This window comes from Aspergillus fumigatus, chromosome 2 (genome assembly GCF_000002655.1).
Source record: "Aspergillus fumigatus Af293 chromosome 2, whole genome shotgun sequence".
Taxonomy (NCBI): Eukaryota; Fungi; Ascomycota; class Eurotiomycetes; order Eurotiales; family Aspergillaceae; genus Aspergillus; species Aspergillus fumigatus.
In genome coordinates, this window is record NC_007195.1 from 4,332,084 (window position 1) to 4,353,198 (window position 21,115).

General features: G+C 51.6%; 9 protein-coding genes across 9 annotated transcripts; 3 read left to right on the forward strand and 6 right to left on the reverse strand.

The window, feature by feature from the left end:
• Nucleotides 1-80: 80 nt before the first annotated feature.
• Nucleotides 81-2,207, reverse strand: AFUA_2G16330 (putative glucokinase; the record flags this gene model as incomplete). The annotated part of the gene is made up of 2 exons (XM_750876.2): nt 1,575-2,207; nt 81-1,519 (listed from the first exon to the last, which is right to left on the reverse strand). The coding sequence occupies exon 2, from the start codon at nt 1,326-1,328 to the stop codon at nt 81-83; it is 1,248 nt and encodes a 415-aa protein (XP_755969.2). The 5' UTR covers nt 1,329-1,519; nt 1,575-2,207.
• A 4,116-nt stretch (nt 2,208-6,323) lies between these two features.
• On the forward strand, nt 6,324-6,821 carry AFUA_2G16340 (uncharacterized protein; the record flags this gene model as incomplete). Its single annotated transcript, XM_750877.1, has 1 exon — nt 6,324-6,821. The coding sequence occupies one exon, from the start codon at nt 6,324-6,326 to the stop codon at nt 6,819-6,821; it is 498 nt and encodes a 165-aa protein (XP_755970.1).
• Nucleotides 6,822-7,358: 537 nt separating this feature from the next.
• Nucleotides 7,359-7,853, reverse strand: AFUA_2G16350 (acyl-CoA thioesterase; the record flags this gene model as incomplete). The annotated part of the gene is made up of 1 exon (XM_750878.1): nt 7,359-7,853. One exon carries the CDS (start codon nt 7,851-7,853, stop codon nt 7,359-7,361), a length of 495 nt encoding a protein of 164 aa, XP_755971.1.
• Nucleotides 7,854-8,458: 605 nt separating this feature from the next.
• Nucleotides 8,459-10,708, forward strand: AFUA_2G16360 (pseudouridine synthase family protein). Its single transcript, XM_750879.2, has 2 exons — nt 8,459-8,878; nt 8,932-10,708. Exons 1-2 carry the CDS (start codon nt 8,636-8,638, stop codon nt 10,267-10,269), a joined length of 1,581 nt encoding a protein of 526 aa, XP_755972.1. The 5' UTR covers nt 8,459-8,635; the 3' UTR covers nt 10,270-10,708.
• A 5-nt stretch (nt 10,709-10,713) lies between these two features.
• Nucleotides 10,714-11,516, reverse strand: AFUA_2G16370 (60S ribosomal protein eL32; the record flags this gene model as incomplete). Its single annotated transcript, XM_750880.1, has 4 exons — nt 10,714-10,822; nt 10,877-10,998; nt 11,116-11,240; nt 11,477-11,516. 4 exons carry the CDS (start codon nt 11,514-11,516, stop codon nt 10,714-10,716), a joined length of 396 nt encoding a protein of 131 aa, XP_755973.1.
• Nucleotides 11,517-11,755: 239 nt separating this feature from the next.
• On the reverse strand, nt 11,756-13,753 carry AFUA_2G16380 (Gfo/Idh/MocA family protein). The gene is made up of 5 exons (XM_077804234.1): nt 13,133-13,753; nt 13,048-13,073; nt 12,816-12,994; nt 12,473-12,756; nt 11,756-12,410 (listed from the first exon to the last, which is right to left on the reverse strand). Exons 1-5 carry the CDS (start codon nt 13,161-13,163, stop codon nt 11,905-11,907), a joined length of 1,026 nt encoding a protein of 341 aa, XP_077660394.1. The 5' UTR covers nt 13,164-13,753; the 3' UTR covers nt 11,756-11,904.
• A 5-nt stretch (nt 13,754-13,758) lies between these two features.
• AFUA_2G16390 (uncharacterized protein) lies at nt 13,759-15,067 on the reverse strand. The gene is made up of 2 exons (XM_750882.2): nt 14,410-15,067; nt 13,759-14,337 (listed from the first exon to the last, which is right to left on the reverse strand). The coding sequence occupies exons 1-2, from the start codon at nt 14,624-14,626 to the stop codon at nt 13,799-13,801; spliced, it is 756 nt and encodes a 251-aa protein (XP_755975.1). The 5' UTR covers nt 14,627-15,067; the 3' UTR covers nt 13,759-13,798.
• A 141-nt stretch (nt 15,068-15,208) lies between these two features.
• On the reverse strand, nt 15,209-18,549 carry AFUA_2G16400 (translation initiation factor 4B). Its single transcript, XM_750883.3, has 6 exons — nt 18,332-18,549; nt 18,187-18,243; nt 18,090-18,134; nt 17,850-17,930; nt 17,509-17,793; nt 15,209-17,444 (listed from the first exon to the last, which is right to left on the reverse strand). Exons 1-6 carry the CDS (start codon nt 18,333-18,335, stop codon nt 16,402-16,404), a joined length of 1,515 nt encoding a protein of 504 aa, XP_755976.3. The 5' UTR covers nt 18,336-18,549; the 3' UTR covers nt 15,209-16,401.
• A 765-nt stretch (nt 18,550-19,314) lies between these two features.
• AFUA_2G16410 (uncharacterized protein) lies at nt 19,315-20,675 on the forward strand. The gene is made up of 4 exons (XM_750884.3): nt 19,315-19,482; nt 19,588-19,701; nt 19,767-19,883; nt 19,938-20,675. Exons 1-4 carry the CDS (start codon nt 19,404-19,406, stop codon nt 20,249-20,251), a joined length of 624 nt encoding a protein of 207 aa, XP_755977.2. The 5' UTR covers nt 19,315-19,403; the 3' UTR covers nt 20,252-20,675.
• Nucleotides 20,676-21,115: the final 440 nt, after the last annotated feature.

A 21,115-nucleotide genomic window follows, 5' to 3' on the forward strand; every position in this document is an offset into this window, starting at 1 on the left:
CACTCTAGCAGAAATACATGGCTTATTCTAATGCGCTCTATAGTTCTTCCGAATGCCCTCCATTTATTCTTTCCAGTTGTCTACTCACTCTGACATGCAGCCTGAGCCATCAAGGCCGCTCCAACGCCAGACCCATCCTTTGCGAGCCCTATGCGGATCCTCTGCTCGCCAGCCTCTCCAATCTCGGGTACATCCCGCATTGCACCACGCATCTCGGCCTCGAAGTCCGGGTAGAATTCGATCAGTGAGCCGTCGGCTCCGATGTCGATGATGTCCTCGTCCAAACAGGTCGGGAGGTGTGTGTGCCGTGGTAGATGTCTACTAGGTAGCGAGCTCAATCTAAGGCGGCTCAGCAATCGGCGCCAGCGGGGAGTCACAGTGTGCTCGAAGCGGTTGGTCCTGCCGATGGGGAGTGAGGCTGTCTGTTTTGAGTGTTGGTATTGAATGTCAAGGCGACCGCTTTGGATGATGATGGCTGCTAGAGATGCGCCTGCTAGACGTGCTGCTCGGCGCACAATGGACGAGGCCAGCAGTCGTATAGCCTGGACATCGACTTGGCTAACATTTTCTACAGACAATGTGTCCTGGATGAACCTGCTGGAGCCGTCAACGTCGTTGGCATCGACTAATGCAAGCCCCGACAGAAAGGGACAGTCGATGCCGCCTGGCTGGAACACCTTGGAGTTCTCTTCAGCCTTCATGTCGAACACATCTATTCGCAGCAGTTGGACAATCGCCAGCCGAAGAAGCTCCCCGAGGTACAAGCCCGACACCCTCTTTTCAAACATCTGCGAGCCCGGATCGACCGACGCTGCGTCGAGGGCATTGTCGAATGGTGTTCGCGGTAAGACTTCCATCTTGTTGTCCAGACAGCCCCATTCCGTATTCATCACCATGATCTCATCCTCGCGTGCCTTGACACCCAGTCGACGCACGTCAGCCAGCTTCTCAACATATGCGGCGTTGGTCCCCGTTCCGACGATGACCGCGCCGAGTGTTGAAACCTGCTGGCCCGAGCTATACGCTCGCGTCAAGAGCGTACCAACACTATCGTTTGCCAGAACGGTCACCACAACCGGCAGCCCCAGCTCATCGATGGCCTCTTGCAACATAACGCAAGGGTCTCGGCCAACGGCGTCGGGGATATCCCAGCCTTTGTCCCAGTGTATGAGACGCCCACCAGCGAGAGACGTCTGTTCGCAGGTGAAACTGAACGTGAATCCCAGCCTGTACGGCAAGTGACTGGCTGGGTCCCGATGCGCCTCGAGAAATCCCGCTATCCGCTGCGCAAGCCAATCGAAAAGAGGCCGATAGCTGCAGTTCACCATGACAGCCGGCGGGACGCTGTGCTTGCTCTGCGTCACGGTAAAAGTACAGTCGCCGTGCAGGTCGACAAGGCATATCCTGCAATTGCTACCGCCGAGATCAACGGCGAGGAACCGGCCTTTTTCCTTGCCTGTAGGCACGCTTCTTACGAAGGAGGGTAATTGCCAGACGCGGTGATTGGCAAGGCCATCCCCTGGCGCTGTCAGCATCTCGTGTACACCGGAGGCTTTTAGTCATTCTCACTCAACTGGTAGACGAAATGCCTCGTCACCCTTCGGACATGCTCGGGACTGAGTTCGAACTCGAGAGCAATCTGCTCGGCTTGAGCTAGCGGGTTCCGTCGCTGCTCGACGATGCCTTCGGCCATGACCTACACCGGAACAGGGCTGTTGAGAGCGAGACCGCGACTATCTGCGAGGCTCGCATGACGGGACAAACCGATGACAATATCCATGGAGCCAGCCACTAAACTTCCTCCCGGCAGCCGGAGTATGATGATTGCGACTGCGACAGTTGTGTCGTGTTGGTGGCTGCGGATACGGGAATTCTTGACTTTTGGCGGACAGATTGCCGGAGATGACCGGTGCCCTTAGCTAAGGCAAGGCTCGATTGACTCACCGTTTCCGCCTTACGGAGGAGATATTTCTGTCTTCCCTGCGTCGATCGTGACTCTGATTAGTGAAATCGTTTCAATTGGCCCCTGTACGACGTGCCATGAATGAGGAACTTTGCCCCTGAATTACGCACTCCACCGTTCACGACTCCTTATTGACCCACCCATGCGTTTTCGAAGTGTTGCAACAATCCTTTGTTGAAATAAATAGAACACTAGACTGATAGGAGTCATCCAGACACCTTTTTAGTTAGTGGTAGTATTCTATTTCAATATCCATTCAATCCCCGTTCTCACTGAAATACTACCCTGAGACTCCCTAAAGTATGCAACCACGCCTATACTTCCGACAATGTCGCCTGAGAGAAAAGCCTGAAAGAAAAAACAAAGTCCGGAATGAAGTCGCTATTATACGATTATTGATATATTTTTAACCAGACTTCCCTGTTACTTTCGTCCCTTTCTGGGGGACGAGGAAGGAGATCCCTCTGGGAATAGGTCCTCTTGTGATCAAGGACTATATTGGCTATGATACAACCGGTATGATGCGATTAACACACCTGTTTGTCCAAGGAAGATTGTGGCATTCTGGACCCGGATATCAGTGAGGAGAAGTTAGAAGCGCTTTACGGAGAAAAAACTAGCCCGAGAACATCGATTAACAGAGCGACTGGTGTCCTTTTGATAAAGGCCCATTCAGGGTGCGATTGCTTGCGCCCACCTGACATCCTCCTGAGCAACGAGCTCAAAATTGTCGGAGTTGTAGAGAAAGAATTCACAGATGCCGCCCCAGTCGGATCCTCCTTACGCCGCCGTGGCCCGTTCTGATTGAAAAGCCTGGGTGCTGGCCTCGAGGCTTGGACCACTGATGTGGTGAGTACGAACGTCGCCTTCAAGTCTATCTTGGCGGATGAGGCACCAAGAGAGCAAGGCAATTGAACAGGGCTGGCTGAATGGTACCCAGCGGCTCTATGGGCCAATGCAAGAGAGTCGGGAGGATGGAGACTTCTGAATTGCGTATGCAGATTGCTTTTTTGATCGGCGATTCTTTGGGCCGAACTCTTCTCCCATCGACGATGTTCAGAGGCAGAGACTTGATCTCTTGAGTTAGGTGAAGAGCTCACATAGAAAGACTGGTGGCTTGGGACCTGGACGATTACAGCAAGGAGGTCACAGCGAGGATAACGCAGCCAAGGAAGATGAAACGGAGGAGCTGGACATGGAACGGACGACAGTGGTGATGTTGGCGCGGATAAGCTGGCGGGTTTGTCTCTCTGATAGGCGACGTTGTAGTGGGTATCGCAGTGAATCAAAACCTGCTAGCAGGATCTCAACCCTCTTTACCATGACTGTCGAAAGGAAATCGGTCGAGTACGGCGGTCCGGTCCAGATTACTGTCTGAGTGTCCCATCAAGCCCACCTCAATATCCTGTGCAATGGCTCTTGATTTCTCAAGGTGTTCATCGTCAGCTCCCAGCCCACAGCATCGAATACCTACAAATTCTCTCGATTCCGCAAGCTCCTGCAGCTTTTCCTGCTCCTTATCATGGTCTTTCGTGCATTGCAGCATCTCTACTCCGACAAATGCACCGGACAGTCCACTGGTTGAGCCGGGCCCGCCTTACCAATACGCATGGGCCAGTTTTGAAAAACTTGCATGATGGCATATCTCAGAGATTGAATCGCTCCCCAATGAGCCCCTGCACGGTTGAAAAGCTTTGCCTGGAGCATCGAATTCTCGTCTCTCAGGGCGTCGAAGTGACCCGGCATCTGGCGCATGGTTAGTGCGGCGTAGTAGAAATGGACTAGACGCGTTCGCATGATCTCCTGAATCATCTCTTGCTCGCTCCGGTCAAAAAGACTCGAAGGTCTCGGGTTGTTGGGTTTCTGGTTCTGCAAGGCTTTCTGTAGGTAGCATTGCATTCACCGTGAAGAAGAGGTTTGAAGGGCCCCGACCAACATCAAAGAGACTGCGCCCGCGGTACCACCACTCATATTGCACAGTAGGGACTTGATCAGATTGTCCAGAGATTGGGACGATCGGTTGTGACTCTTTGAGGCCCTTGCGATAAAACAAACATCCAGTTGCCGGAAAAGGGATCGTCATGAGTCTTCTCTTCAGCACAAACGGTTTCATTCTTTGACTCTATATTATTCATACAGAACCACCGTTCGCTTAGTGGTAATCCCTCAAGCTTCTCAAGCATAAAATATTCTGCACCAACAGGATTTTACTTATCCGCAAATACGCAAGCACCGGTGGCACAGGGCCACCATCATGCCGGAAAATCCAGCATACCGCCTTACTCGCTGTAGCAAGTCGCTTCAACATCATTTATTGCATCAATCCCGTTCATCCTCGGAAGTTAGGATGATGTATCGCCGGGAAAGTCATTGATCTTGGCGTCCTAGATTCGAGGTCCACACCTCTACCATGAGAAAGCTGCAAGTGGCTCCTCTTCGAAGGAAGAAGGTCAGAAATGGAAAAAGAACCTTGATGATGCAAAATGTCGCTTGCAGAGTTAATAACCAGAGCAAACGTGCATGAGTGAGGATCTCTCTGAGTTTATCATCGTGATCTTATTGGTTGATATGACCACTACTAGTATACGGAGCAGTTGAGCTGCAGAACGCAGATCAGGGATCCACAGATTAAGATACCTGATTTCTCCCTTTGAACACTATATTGACCTCTCTTTATCAAAGTCGAAGGCCGTAGCAATGCCTCATGATTTGTCCGGCTTTTCGTAACTCGATGAACGGCGATGGAAGACATGCGGACAGATGTGGGACTTTTTTACAGGTCAATGAGAGGATCATCCTACCATATGTCACTGAGCCCTGGAGGAGCTCTGCTCAAATGCATTATGCAGCTCATGCACATGTGATGACTTTCCTTTATCTTGAAGAATACAATTGCTATCCAGGCTGAACGAGGACCAACGCGCCCATGTCTGTTCCTGTCATCGGTGACGAGTTTTGGCTTCTCAAAGGATCGAGCCACGATAAAATGCTTTCAGGCCTCAGAGATGAAGAATCAACGGAGGCTATCCGTTCCGGAAGAATACCGAGGACTGCGAAGATGGAAACTGCATAACCAGGCATCAAGATTCCTATCTCGAAGTGGATGGCCCCGTCTTTGCCAAGATGGCTCGATCACTTTTTCACAGCTACGGAGTACTTTACGACATTTCCCGACAGCCTGCAAAGTTCTAACGGCTAATTCCATTAGCTTTGCAGTTGCAGGAGTATGCGAAACCCGCGACTATGGAAGGAAAAAGCAAAAGGCGCATCTCCCGGCCCGGCGAGGCTGCCACACCTGGTCCTGAGAGTAAAATTCGATTTGATTGACTCAAGCGATGACGATGAGCGTGATATAGAGTTGAGTCTAAGAGGGAAATAGGCAAAAAAAACGCACGATAAAAATACAACTGCTCATGTGGGTCTCGGCTTTCCCGCGGCGCAGAGGTCCCCTTTTGCTGCTCGACCGGCGCAACATTTTGTTGGTCAAAGTCGCCGGAATTATGGGACTGTTGCAAAGCTATCATGACAGATCCGTTCTTTGACGAGGTCTAGTCCTTCTAGTCTGGTTCGTGGAGTTCCCTGTTTAGGAGCGCAGTGATCCTGACTATCAAAATTTTCTTACGCCGTCGGGGGCTGACCTCAGACCGCCTCGAATTGTGCGAAACGCCCACACAACGATCTTCATTTAAAGGCATTTGACCTTAACACTCCTTCTAATACCTCAATTTCTCATCTTGCATAATGTCTGTTCTCCTTATCGTCCAGTCAGAGTCCAGATTTCCCCCATGCGCTCTTGACGAGCTGTAACACAGGGTGACTGCTGCGCTGCCCTCGATCACCATTCGGGTCTCGATCGGCTTTGCTCAAGTGACCTTCTATCAAAGTATCGCTGCGTTCCTGTTCTTGTTTCTGTCCAGGATATATCCAGGACATTCGAGCTCCGTTCGTTCTCACGCCTCCTGGGCTGTGATACACACCGCATCATTGCAGCCAGTGCTTTGTCGTTGCACCCGAGCCTGACCCTGCTCTCAGAAAGCAGCCAAGTAACAAGTGGTCGAGATCGCTTGGACGAATCCCACTCGCATTCTCAATCATTAGGGATCTGTATCCTCAGACATTGGTGTCGCGCCAGTGACAGCATCGCCGTCTATCCCCGATCATCTTCTTCCAGCCACTACGAAGTCTTTTCGAAGTACGACCGTCACGATGGATATCAATTTATGACCTCGCTGTTTTCCTATCTCATTTCTCGAATCATAAAAGTTCTGCAACTGAGCGCTTCCTTTCAAATTTCCACTCGTCTTCTCCGTTTTCCTTAATCCGGCCTCTTCCTCTTTTCGTCATTCAGATATCTAACACTATGGCGCCAAATCTTTTCATCTGCCTTCGCGCAGTCTTCTGCCCGACTTACTGGTTCCAACGCGGCGAGCGCATTCAAGGATCCATCTTCCAAGAGGAACATTGGGAAAGCCCTGTTCCTGGCATCTACAAGTACATCCCGGGTCGGGGATGGCATCTCGTTCAGAGGGACGACAGCGAATACGAGGAGAAAGTCCCCGTCCCTCTGGTCTACTGCCGCATCCTCCATCGATACATCTTCGAACACGAAATGGAGGACAGATGTCGCTGGCAGTCGGTGACTCTGCACGAAGGCGCGAAGCCCGAACGACTGCTCTTCTTCCTTCTCGATGATGGCTACACCTGGGTCGCCGGGTGGGACGCCAAAGGAACGTTCATTCCTGGCCCGTACCAAAAGTGGCACTACGACCATGACACCAAGACGATGCAGCGCGCCGTGTCTCCAGAAAGTTCCAACGTCTCTCGGTGCAGCAGCATCGTCCCGACCAAGATGGGTTAGATAACCTCGTGCACCTTGAGTCATCATCTCATCTTCTCTCATTCTTCAGCTCGTTTCACCTATTTACTCTGACGACTGCCTCATCTCATAATTATCGCCAATAGCGTTTCAGCGAGTGTTTTTTACATTTTGTTATTGTTTCCATCGCAAATGACTTGCTGATACAATCATCGGACGAAAGCGAATATCGGCAATGGGTAGTTAGCGATGGCGTTTGGTTTGGGTTAGAGGGATAGACTTTTCTTTCTGTTGTTGCTCTGTCCATGATATAAAACAGCGTTGTTGATATCACATACTGGGTTTACTTTGATTGCTAGTTGCAAGACCTGCCATCAGCAGGAGTAATGGAACACAAAACTTTCGGTCCATATTGAATCAAACCCGCCTTGGGAACTTTGGTAGTTATAGACGAAACACTATCGCCAGTGTCACAGGGTGGTTTCTATCCATCTCTTATAGGATCAGATGGTCTATCGTTGGCAACAGCCGCACCACATGATACTCCCTCAAAACACCGACAAATAATGAATAGATGAATCACAGCTTCGCCCCCTCCCTAACAACCAACTTCTCCAACCCCCGTCGAATCCTCTCCTCCATCCCTCCCTTCGCCGGCCTCATCGTCTCCCGCGCACAAAACACATGCGTATACCCCCCAACAACCTTCACATCCTCCTCCCCCCTCCTGAACACCCCAACCTCATACGTCACGCTCGACGACCCCAGCCTCGCAACCCGCAGCCCCAGATCCAGTACATCGGGATATGAGACTGAGGCGAAGTAGTCGCAGTACGAGTTGACCATGATCCCGACCTGCTGCGAGACAGCGCCGTCATCGTCACTGGCGCCGGTGCTTGTTGTTGACTTGTTCCTGTTGAACGGATCCATCCCGCACTCGGCGATAAGCCAGCTATTCACGATCGAGTCGAAGAGCATGGCGTAGACGGTGTTGTTGAGGTGGGCGTACATGTCGTTGTCGAACCTGGCTTTCATTAGAGGGAAGTAGGGATGGAGAGGATGGGTGCTTGCCATCGGGTGCGGTATTCCTGGTGGAAGACGTAGTCACTTCGCTTGCGCCGTCTTTTGGCTTCTAGTTCCTCTTTGGGGGACATCTTGCTTGTGGTACGAGGCAGGAGGTTGTAGTGAGGGCGATTACTTGAGTATTTGGAGGAGAGATATATATAACTGGGCAGCTAATGATGGTTGTTGGTCAAACTGGGCTCGGGCATCAAAAATCCAAGGCGACTGGACTTCTAGTACAATCCCATCAATGGGGGTAATTTCTAGCTTCTTATAGAAAGGTAGTTGTAGGGCTGTTGCTACGATTGATGTTGATGTCGATGTCGACACTCGGAGACCTCAGGCACAAAGGAGCCGAGGTTGAGGCGTCGGTGCATTTGATTGGCTGCACAATTCATGTATTATTAGTCATGGCACAAATTTATGCAGATGTGCCTGAGGCGGGGATGAGATCGCGACAACAGTCGAGATTGATCAAACTTAGGCGATAATGAAGAGAATATCAGCATTCTTGAGATGTAAATATATCAAGCTTGAACTGTATATTAATTTTCTACTATCGATACGTATATAATGAGATTATTCAGTTGTTGGCTTATGTACTCTCCCGATCTGATCTCCCCGCAACACTAATTTACTTTCTGATATTTTTTTTCGGTGGCTATTTTTTGCCTTCGCCAGGACACAGTCGTACACGAACGCACACAATAACGGGATCGTCGATATCACCCCTGGCTCCTTCTCCTCGTATTACTGCATATCTGCTGCGACGAGGCAGAATACCTGCGTCCAGCATGGCTGTCGTTCCTGTCGACACCACCCTCAAAGTCCCTCCTCCGGACCCCGTTGAAGAACCCCCCAAAGTGGCCGTCACTCCATGCGATCCATGGCCGATCCCATACTATTTTGAAGGCGGGCTGCGCAGGGTCAAGCCCTACTACTACACTTACAACACCTACTGCAAGGAGCGATGGCGGGGTCGGCAGCTGCAGGAAATCTTCACGTCCGAGTTCAGAGATCGGCCGGCCGAGTACTACGTGGGTCGTCAGCCTGTGAATGAGATTGAACGCGGTCGCTAATGCAAATGCAGGTACAAGCTCTTGCGGACGGCAAAGTCACCGTCAACGGCAAAACCGCGGCCCCCGATACCGTGATCAAGAACGGCGAAGTCATCTCGCATACCCTCCACCGCCATGAACCCCCCGTCACCGGCCATGAGATTGGAATCATTCACGAGGACAATGATATCCTTGTGATCGACAAGCCCGCGGGCGTCCCCGTCCACGCCGCCGGCCGGTACCACTACAACTCGATCGTCGAGATCCTGCGCTCGCAGCGCGGGCAGGAGTTCGTCCCCCGGCCCTGCAATCGCCTGGACCGCCTGACCTCCGGGGTGATGTTCATCGCGAAGCACCCCAAGGCCGCGGACGCCATCACCATCAAGCTGAAGCAGCGCACCGTGCAAAAGGAGTACATCGCGCGCGTCAAGGGCCGCTTCCCAGACGGGGTGGTCGTCTGCGACCAGCCCATCATGTCCGTCAGCCCCAAGCTCGGGCTCAACCGCGTGCGCGCCACCGGCAAGGACGCAAAGACCAAGTTCCGCCGGCTAGCGTACTATCCACCTGCCTCGCCCGCCCCGGAACGCGACGAGGACGAAGTGACCGCCAGCGGCGACCGGCCCGCGACGCCGCCGCCGCTCCTCGCCAACGAATCGGAAGGCTACAGCATCGTGCACTGCCTCCCGCTGACGGGGCGCACGCACCAGATCCGCGTGCACCTGCAGTTCCTGGGCCACCCGATCACCAACGACCCGATCTACTCCAACCGGCGGGTCTTCGGCCCGGACCTCGGCCGCAACGAAACCACCGCCGAGCGCGACCAAGAGATCATGGACCGGCTGTCCGAAATGGGCAAGACCGAAGTTGCAGATACGACCACGTACCGCACGCACCTGACGACCGTGCCGCCCGTACCGCCGGGCACGCACCCGTCCGTCGTCGAGGAGATCATGTCGCGCGAGCACGAGGCCGCCGTGCACGACTACCACAAGCGCAAGGGCGAGCGCCTCTCCGGCGAGGTCTGCGACGTCTGCGGCACGGAGCTCTACACTGACCCTGGCGTCCATGAGCTCGGCATCTTCCTGCATGCGGTTGCATACTCTGATCTGGAGGGCCAGTGGAAGTATCGTAGCAAGATGCCCTCGTGGGCTATGCCGCCCAAGGGGCTGGATGGGCCGCGTGAGGCGCCGGACTGGGTGCCTGTCCCGGAGGAAGAGGAGATTGTCATTGGCCAGACGCCGATTCCCGAGGGGATGGTTGTCGAGCGTTCTGAGCAGCAGCGGGAGAATCCGGTGTTGGTGAGGGGGGTCGGGCTTGTGGATGTGTCTGCTGCTCGGCAGCAGGAGTTTCAGGAGCAGCATACTACATAGACCATGATTTTTTCTAGATAGATAGACGCATAATGAATGATATGACGTTCACTATATCTATGACATGATGTACAAGCTACGCATAACTGTAGTGATGGGAATCTCCTCATGGCCCCGAGGATCTACACTTCCCATAACCATGCCCGTAACACAATTACATCCTACAGAAAAGCATGCATGATGCACATATCTTGAATCGTCATTGCCACGAGGATTGCACGACCATACATGGAACCGACAATCGACACCCTTTTCCGCACCCGCCAGAGGAAACGGACACAGCCACGGCCACGGACACTCAGCCACAAGGACGAGGATGAGGAAAGAGGAGGAAAATAAAAAGGACGTCCACCATCCGGCCCCCCTTCATGGTATATTTGTAAGCGGTAAGAAGCTAGGGTCAAATTTTTTCGTTCTATTATTTCATCATTCCTATTCCACCATTTACGCCTCAACGGTGACACGGCCCTTGGGGTTGGTGACCTTGACGCCGAGCGCCTTGGCCTTGGCAATGATCTCGACGCGCTTGCGGGAGGAGACAGCGGAGGCGATCCTATCCATCAATCAGTATCTTCTCTTCATAGATGGAACTGTGAATGCAACGTACTCAGCGGCGTAGGTGCGGTTGTGCATGAGCAGCAGCTCGACGTCCTTGGGGTTGTGGACGAGGAAAGCCTTGTGGCCGGAGGGCATCATGTGCTTGGTCTTCTTGTTGCTACCGTAACCGATCTAGTCCAGAGATATCAGTATGCCAGTTCGTCAAACGTAGACCGCAGCGTGATTCTAAATTTGTCTCGTCGAGATGATCGAATCTGATGCGGCAGGGTCGGGGGAATTTGAACGTACGGAAGGCATGGGGATGTTGCCCTTGAAGCGTCTGCGGACACGGTTGTCGATACCCTTGGGCTTGCGCCATGACTCCGGCACGCACTTGAAGCGGTCGGACTGGTGGCGGAAGAAGCGCTTGGTGCCTGTTCACAGCCATGTCAGTCCTCTTATATTCCATGTTCTCGTGTGTATGAAACTTCAAGATTCTTCCAACAGCCTGCAAGAACGATATCGACTCTATCGCTGATCCATCTCTTGTTGGAACCGTCTTTTCATCAATCCAAACCAAAAAAACATCCATTCCTTATATTTCCAGAATCGAATTTTGTACGTGTGCTTGAGGCAGGGAAAAGGCTGGCAGAAGGGAGCGAGAACATACGCTTCTTGACGATGGGGACGTGCTTCTTTGCGAGGACCATCTTGAAACTGTCAGTACAACCTCAATGCATCAGACGCAAATATGCAGAATGAACATACCTTGTCGGTATCGTTGGGTCTCGCTGGCTGGCGCTCGAGAGTTGTCGTGACGATTCGAGTTCAATCTCAAAAATTCCGCTGAGGTTTGGCCGCCCGAGCGAGCGTCTGAGTGCAGCGGGACGCTAGTGGATCGCTAAGCGAGAACGGGTGTTTAGGGCTTGTGCGGCTAACCCTCGCCAAGACTTATGGATGTACCTTTACTGTAGGTTACCTATCACATTGAAATTACGGCGTGCTTGTACGGCGTACTTGTATCACAATGGTCTTGAAGCTGCTAAGTATATAAGGATTTAAATCAATCAATCCATTGTCATGAAGCTGAGAAAGTATCTACACTTGTAATTCCACGGTCTGTCTCTCGCCGTCTCTCTCACCACTGGTCAGCATCTTCTCCATAATCTCCAAATCCGCCAATGCCTCTTCCGGGCTCTGTCGCTTGTCGACAGAACCACCGCTGGCAATCGTCGTAGCAAATACAGCGACCTCACGGCTAACGCCTCGTCCGTCAAAGGCGAGCTCATTGCTCTCGCCCTTAATTGTGAGCGTATCAGAGTTCAAGGCGACCACGCCCCCCTCGCAGTCAAACTCGAAAACAGAGTCATCAAACGCTGATCCGAACGACAAGGATAGCACACCCGTAGCGCCAGATTTGGTCTTCATCACCGCGTTCACCGTGTCCAAGGGAGGAAGATGCTGCTGCTGGAGGCAGGACTGCGCGGATATCGTAGCGACTGGATCGTTCGACCCGAGAATCAATCGTAGAGCTGCTACGACATGGACTCCGCCGTCCAGGATGAATCCACCCTGGTATCCGGGTGTTTGGCGCCACGCGGTTTCTCCCTCGTTAGATCACGCACCAGATAATCATGAGACGTAGAGCGCAGTCGGTATAACTTACTAAAATACTTCGAGTCCGTCGAGACCAGAGCGTGAAAGTTCACGCGGAAATTCTTGACCCGCCCCAGCTTCTGCACCTCCTCGGCCGTGCGTAGGAACTTGGTCATGTACCGGAAGTTCTCCGCAACGGCCCAGAGAGTCTTGCGGGTGTCAATGTTGGCATGGTACCACTGTACCAGGTCGCGCGCCGTGGCAATGTCCTTGGCAATCGGTTTCTCGGACAGAACGTGCTTTCCTGCCGTCAGAGCCTTGCGGATGAAATCCGGCTGGACCAGGATGGGGAGACTGCGCGGAGGTTGATTAGCCAGTGAAACTATCCCTGGAGGGGTGAAACCCAGACGCACGCAATGACAACCGCCGCGATGTCGTCGCGGGCGAGTAAATCGGCGTAACCCTTTCCGGGGCCAGAGTCCTCGGAGTAGAGGTCAACGCCCGTAGTCCCGCTTGCGAGGTCCTGGGCTGATTTGAGGGAGCGGGAATAGACGGCTTTCAGCTGGAAATCCTTTGCTGCTTGGACTGCAGGCTATGTCTAGTGTCAGGGTAGTCAGACCACAAATGACAAAGCAGATGACGTACCAGATGCTCTTCGCGAGCGAAGATGCCTGTGATTTTATCAGTTCTAGGCTCATGACTGTTGGACGAGTATAGATGGCGGACATACCGCTTCCAATGATAGCCACTCCGACAGACATACCGACGGTTTAAATGGTACAGATACACAGGCAGTATTGACAATCGAGACTGTACAGAGGCACGAAGTTCATATTATATATACCTTGGAATACGATTAGAAATCCGGATATGTAGCACCCAGCTGCCATGCTTCTGCCGGCATTTCATTGGCGCCCCCATCTGTCAGACCCTGCGTGTGCTGGGCGGGGTGGAGGGAAGAAAGTGGAAACGACCCGGTGAAGCATACAGTGTTTAGCCTAAACCATTCCAACACGGACCTTTGTGCGTGGCCAAATGGGGCCATCTCATGAGTCACTGGAAGTGTTGAATTCAAAAGGAAGGAGTTCATTAATGCCATGTTGTACTCTTTGCACAGCCATCTTGCATGTATTGATCAAGCGGGGGTAAATTGCTGACGCCATCAGCTATAACAACAGAGTAAATGCTATCCAAAACGCCTGATCCTGTCATCACAATGCTGGTCGTGGTCCTCATGGGCCAATAGCCCATGGCCAATTCATGAGGCCATATCGCGTCAAAAACAATCCAAAGCAGGAGTCGTCCGCCGGAATCAAAACAGAGGGGGTATAATAGATCCAAAGCAAAGCAGAAAGAAAAAAAAAAAAAAAAAAAGGAAAGTCTATACTTCCGTGGACTATCCAACCAATCCTCGAAGCCTCTCTACCCTCTCCATCGCCTTTTCTAGTCGGTCCAGACGTTTCCTCTTCTCGACATCCCGGCGTTCAAGCACCGCCACCCTCTCTTCCAATCTCGCCCGCGCCTTGCGCTCTTGCGCAACCATCTCGTTCGCTTGACTGAACAGCTGCGCTGTTAGTTTCTCCAGTTCCGAACTGGCCTGGGTGAGCTGGCTCTCCGCCGCCTTGCGTAAGCTCTGTTCTCGCTCGAGCGCAGTCTGAAGCTCTGTTGTAACCTGATCCGGAGAAGGGACCGGTTGTGCTGGCTGGGCCATGGTCTGGGTCGGAGATGCGGTGCTCGGACGACGGTAAGGAAGAAGCGACGTCAGCGTCGATAGGCGACTTTGTTGCTGGGCCTGCGGCGGCGAGGATCGCGAATGCTCGCTCTCATTCGACGGAGTGGATAATGTGGACGATGCGGAGCCCGTCCGGGGTGTGTGTGTGTTGGTTTGCGATCGGAGACGGCGCACTTCTTTTTCGTACTCGGCCAGTTGTGCAGCTGTAGACGTAGACCAGATTAGCAACATCGTCAGATAATTAACTGCCCTTGTTCATGGCAATCAACGCTTACCCATCTGCGTAGCGTGCGCGTTCAACAGCTCGACCTGACCCTCCAACTCCTTCACCCTCTTCCGGGCGCTCTCGGCTAATTGATCCTGTGACATGTACCCGTCCTGGCCACATGTTGGACAACTCTTCCCCAAGATGTTGGAGGTAGCGCTCGTCATGGTCGGAAGCATTCCCACGAGCGTCGTGGCCGTCACAGTCGTGGTTGCGGTGGTCGACATTATCAAGGCGTGAATCGAAGGAATTGGAAGTGTCCTTCTAGGTCGAACTTAACGCATTGAGGCCTGAAACGAAGCTGAACCTGGGGTCGCGGAAATGAAAGGATGGAGGCTCGGCGTCGCAGGTCGTCCAGTCGTCCAGTCCGGGCCTTTAAATAGCGGGGGGCAGATTGGTGAAGTGTCCAATGCACGAAGAAGAGAAGTGGCACAGGAAAGATGGCTCATGAGGCTAACAATAATTCATTACTGGAAGAGTCAGGGAGGTAAGGAAGCAAAGGAAAAGGGAGGCTGACTAGGAGTTATTATTATCAAATGCTGGGAAGGGATCATGATTCGTGTTACAGGCTGGAGTTACAGTCAATAAAGCCTATGTTTAGCGCAATTCTATAAATATGTCTCTCTACTTCAGGCTGTCTCTGAAGGCAAAGGAATCCCTGGTCAAAGGACACTGCTAACTGCGATTCAAGATCTCTACTGAAATGTCAAGCCTCTATTTCTGAAGCTCACTGTTCACCAGGATATTTGACCAAGTAAATGAGTCGCACATTAAAAGGTGCACGTGTAGATCGTGGATCACGTTTAGTCTCCCGCCATGGTGGATTTTAGTGTAATTGACTGGTCACCTCCAGGAACAAGATAAAACGATCCAGTCTCATACTGTAGGATACCAATGTCGATCAAATTGATGCTATATACAGATTGCCACTCTTGACTATACCTCATGATCTTGATCCAGCATGCCTGCGCAGGAGTGAAGGGTATCCCAAGCCATCGACATTAGTCCCTTGCAAGGGATGAAGTATCTCAGTGTCCCCGTAGCTGATCACCAGGGAAATACCAGCCATTCTAGCCAATATTCCTTGCAACGTGCAGGTTCTCCGTAAAAAGATTAGCTATCTACTCCGTACTCGCTACTTGCCCTCTTCTCGTCGTGTTGCTCAGTTCCCCCTTGTTTGGATATTTATCTCCCGGTGGCTGGCACAGGAATGTAGCCTCACAGACCTAGTCAAGGACAGCTTGTAACACGGAGGAGCTGTCAAGAGAAGCTGATGGTTGACGCCTGTCGCCACTAAAGTTGCCTACATCGCATCCTATGTTCTTCCCAGCTTCGCATCATACATCTAGCTTCTGAATCATAATCTTATTCGCATGGCTGTCTCGTCATCTAGGAAGGAACATGGCTCCGTTAGAAGAACAAGTAGAATAGGACTCCACACTCCATCTCCCCCAATCCCGAAACAAGATAGACAAAGATAGGGGTGAATACGTTGACAGCGAGAAGACCAATTCTGCCGAGGAAAAGGAGGAAGAAATACAAACATCTCAGGAAGTCACATAGCCCGTTCCTTCACATAGGCCGTGATGGGTCATGAGTGCACAACACTAAATCCACATAACATGGGAATAGCTAGCTCAGAGAAGGGGAGGGTAAACACAGATGACGACAAGGAAATGGGTTGACATAAAAGAAAAATAAACACGAACTTTTTCGACGTGCCGGACAACGTCAGCGCTGACGAGACGTGGTTCAGAAATCTAGCCCGACGAAAGATATCACGAACCAAAGAAAAAGGCGGAGTAGAGAGGATGGCAGAGGAGGGGAAAAAAAAACTGGCCATCGACTTAACCAAGAAGCAAATGCTGTGAGCATGGAGGCTCTATCGTCAGAGTTGTGGCGTCCGAAGAGAAAATGACAATTGACGAACCCTACTTCTCCCTGAAACCAGCGTAGTAGTACTCGGCTATGAACGATGATATGAATCAGGGTATCGAGAAATCTATGCGAATGTACGTCCAGACTGTCCACGACGGTTGTTGCGTTGCCTCGAGCTGACAGTGCTCCAGCCTTCTTCGTCTGCGGCAGCCTCGGCGGGCTGGGTAGGACCTCCGCTTCGCCAGTTACCGTTCGTCTTGCTGGCGGGAGCCTGCTTCGAGGCCTCATCACCCGCAGCGGCGGCAGGAGCTTCTTCCGGTTGCTCTTGCTCGGCAGCGCCGCCTTCATCCTCACCGGCCTGCCGGAGGATCTCGAAGTTCTTGCCGCCCTGAGGGATGTCCATGCTGTCCTTGCCGTTGGGATCGGCGGCAGGCACAGATTTCTCGCTCTTGGCCTGCTCCTTGGATTGACGCTGCTTCTCGGCTTTCTCGGCCTTGGCCTTCTCTTCAGCTTCCTTCTTCTGACGGAGCGCTAGTTGACGACGCTCCTCAACTTGTCTCTCTCTAGCGGCAGTATCGATGGGCCGAGCACCACCGAATGGGCTAGCTTTCGAATCAGTGCTGGGAGCGGGGCTGGACGGAGTGTCGGTGACAGTCCGTTTCTGGAGGTTCAACTTAGGGCGAGAGGCGGGGGCGGCAGGGGAGGCGGGAGTAGCGGCGGGAGAAGGAGGGTTACTGGGTTCCTTGGCAGGGGGCTGATCGGGGCGCATCCTGGCTCTCCATGAGTTATCGAGTTCGGCGGCAGTGGGGGTGCGCTCCTGGAATTCGCGGCGCGGGGGTCTCGAGCCATCCTGAGAGCGTCCCTCACCCCAAGCGGGCGAGCTTCTTCTGAAGCCGGGGCCTTCGTTGCTGCGAGGCCGGCCACCTTCTCTGACTGGTCCAGTCACCGGAGAAAGAGGACCCTTGCGCTCCCAATTGCCGAAATCGCGCACCTTTCCATCGGACTCGAAGTTGCGACGAGCACCGGCACGTTCGCTACCGGCATCGGAGAGGTTGTCAAGATTGCGTCCGAAAGTCGAGCGGTCGGGCACGCGACGGGGAGGTTGCTCGGGCGCGGGCAAGGGGCCCTTGCGAGTCCAGTCAAGCTCCTTGACATCACGCTCCTTGGCTGTTGGAGGCAGTCAGTTTTCTCCTGCGCATAGAATATGTTGAACATGTGAGAGGATACTTACGGGGCTCAGCGATGCTGACACGAATCGCTCTTCCCTGAAGGGTGGTTCCTGAGAGGTCAAGGGCCCTCCTCAAGCCGTCGACGGTCTCAAATTCAACATAGCCGAAGCCCTTGGGGCTTCTTGTCAACTTATCTTCAACAATACGGACATTCGTCACGCCACACCCAGCAAACAGGTCGTTGATATCGGCCGAGGTCGCCTCAAAAGAAAGGTTTCCAACGTGAGCAGTGTAAGGCGGTTGAGTAGGAAGTGGGAGAGGCTCTCTGGTCGCATATCCACCACGGTCTGTGTCACTCTAGGATCAGACTTCGTTCTTAACCGATCGAAACCGGGAGCCATACCATTTAAACCATTGCCGAATGCACCTGAAGGAGGGCCAGCGCCGCGGCGGTCACCTCCGTAGCTGGGCTGGGAAGGAGGAGCTATTGCATCTTTAGCCTTGTCATCCTTATCGAAGGTGGAAGACCATCGGCGGAAAAGTAACACGATAGTGCGCGTAGTACATACCGGCTACAAAGTCCTGAAATCAGCAAAAACCATCATTTATCCAGTGTGTTTCATCAATGACAGTTGCTACTTACAAGGCAAAGGCATATCCTCCATCTCATCGGCCCAGGAGCCAAGGCCTGTTTCGCTTAGCACAGTCCATCCCCGCGGGGAATTTGTGTGGGAACTTACTTTCATCGGCCAGGAAGGTGCCGATGGACATCTTCTGGGCTTTCTGCTTTGCGGGCGCTGCAGCGGATACCGTTAGTACTCATCATCATATTCGACGCATCTGAACTGCAGACCTATGGCATGCACTGAAGGTCGTGGTACTTACCCATGATTGCGGTTGTGGAAATTCAGGAAACGCGCCAAGGACTTGTGCGCGTCTCAGTCAGGATGTTAAATGGGCCTAAATAGGGTTATAAGAAGTCTTTTGCACAGGAAGATAAAACGATTTCAAGAAAGGACGTCTATTTGTTTAAACAAGCAGACGTGCGATGAATTATTGCAGGTGACCTCCGCAGTTGAAAGGATAGAGGGGGGAGAGTAGGTTAATCCGTGAGGATAATTTTTAGTATGACGCTAGAAAAGTCAGCCTCAGGAAAAAAAAAGTGGTCGTGCGGCTTCCAGCCTCGACCCAACCCCAGGGCTTTGTCACATTGGTGCTCGGTGTGCCATCAAGACATCCTGGAGAGGCAAGATGCACATTCTTTCCAGATGATAAGCAATTAATTATCCAGCTATTACTTGATAATTACTATATCATACTACTAAGTTTGCTTTATGATTGATTGGCTCAATGCAAGCCATTTTGAACCAATCCAGTAGTTAATACGGAGTATGAGGAGGGAAGCCTGTGCCCTTAGTCCGAAGCGGATTTATCATCCTGCAGGCATACCACATATCCAACAGGATTCTAAGACTCCGTAGTACAGGCCAGTATCTCAATAGATTGCGAAGTGTGAGAGATTCATAAGGCACGAAGCGACCTTTGATAATGATAGACATTTTCCTCTCATATTCGAGAGCTGAGGTTCCTGGCTGTGTCCAGGGGTAGGTGGAGGGGAAACTGTACCTATTACTACCTACAGGCACAATAACCTTGTATCGTTCTATCAAAACCGTTCACAAGCAATGAGTCCTACTTTGATATCTATCGTTTCTCAAGTTAACAACGTCAGTGTAGAATTGTAAATAGAGTAAGGTGAAACACGGCTGAATCTTCCCTAATAGCATTCGATGATCAATATCTGGATTGAGAATTTAGGTAGAAAAATCCGGTCGCGAATGAACTAAGGTCACGTGGGTTCCGCCATATGAACATCGCCTCTGATAGATAAGAACAGATCTTAAGTAGCCAACCACAGCGGCATGCTTCAAATAGACATTCCCTGGTCAGTCGCAAGATGAGCGGACAGAATGGACAGAGGCATGTATTAGGAGAAAATGTATGGCTGGCGTCGTTAAAAGCCGGAGCTTTGAGCGGTGAGTTCTTCACTTTAGCCAACAACCCAGGAAGTTGCCCTCGAGACCTTCAATGGTCGAATACAACGGGTTCCTTCTGAAAAGGTGCTGACTATTGCCATTCAGGCTCTGCTGGCCTCATTTATGGAGGCATCTCCGGAGTTATAAGGTCTCCTCATCCTGTAATCCATTCGATTTCTTGCGGCATCCACTGGTTTGCCTGTGGGGCTTCCTTCTGGTGTACGGCATATTTCTTCCATGTCCGGTGATGTTGGGCGCTCATGATGCTGATTACTTGATTGCAGGGTTGAGGAGCAACATCCTAAGTCTCCACTATGAGGATAGGGCCACCCCAAAACAGAGAACCTATGTCAGCGCTGTCTCTGGTGGCATCGCTGGCGGCACTGTGACTAGATTAATGGGTACTTGAATTCTAGAGACTGTTTGAGATGTGTGAAACTGACAATAAATTACAGGTGGTCGTCTCATCCCAGGAGTTGTGGTATTCTCGCTGCTCGGCTACCTGGGACAGAGATCCTACAATGCTATTGACTCATGGCAGATTGAACATGCAAATACCCCATGGAAACCAATTCTGCAACGAATAGCAGATTCCAAATGGATTCCACTCAAGACCCTCTCTGATGACGAATATAGGGGAATCTTGGGTGAGAAACTTCTCAGCATCGAGGCTGAGATAGCTATCATCGACGAAAAGATCGAGGAGCTTGAGAAAGTCAAAGCAAACGGACAGAGCACGACGGGAGTGGATCCTTCGTCAACTAGATGATCGCATTGTTTCAATATCAGACTTTCTTTCCCTTTCAGGGTTACGGGGATGTCACAGATAGCACGGTCATCCAGGGCTTGGAGGGTAACCCAACTCCAATTGCTCTTACGAATTCCGGTACATACCGGCATCATCGTCTACGAGAGGTTTCGATTATTGTTGCTCACCATAGTCTGGGGCGAAATCTTATAAGGACATTCCGGATAGTATCTGTGCGAATGACGTCTTGTATTATATCAAAAGGAGCAATTTGTAAGATAGCCAACGAGTTGGAAAGTGTCTCACCATTTCTACTGGCAAATGTTCAATACTTTCATCGAAGATAGTCAGACCGGATCTATAGGGGCCTGTGTATCATAGCTGAATGACAATAAAGCGTAAAAGAAACAATTTGACAGCTCAGAGACAATTGTATTCAAAGTCCTGATTGAAAATGCGGTAACTTATAGTTATCTGTATTGGCTTGATTATATAACCAAACGCACCCCTGAATGTGTCGTGGTCATTAGCACTTGCGAAAGGGGATATGTCATACGGAGTAGAGGAATTAGTTAGTTTGGCCAGATTATAAAGATCGACGGCATTCCTCGGGGCCTCCTATTCCTAGTTTCCAGTATGGATCTATATATGTGCGTTCATTGCTAGGCCAGTCCAGAGCTCTATGAATTCATAGTCAATGAGGTCCCTTTACGGAGAGTACTTAGTAACTAGAGGGTAATAATCTACTTGTTGCCGAAACAGGGAAGAAACACACATCCAATGCTGCGACTTGCTCTAGTCCTTTCCTGAGATGGTAATCTAGCTTCTGAGGCCCAAATTATACTCGATTGGTAGAGTTCGCCAGTTGACCTCAAGCAATAATGC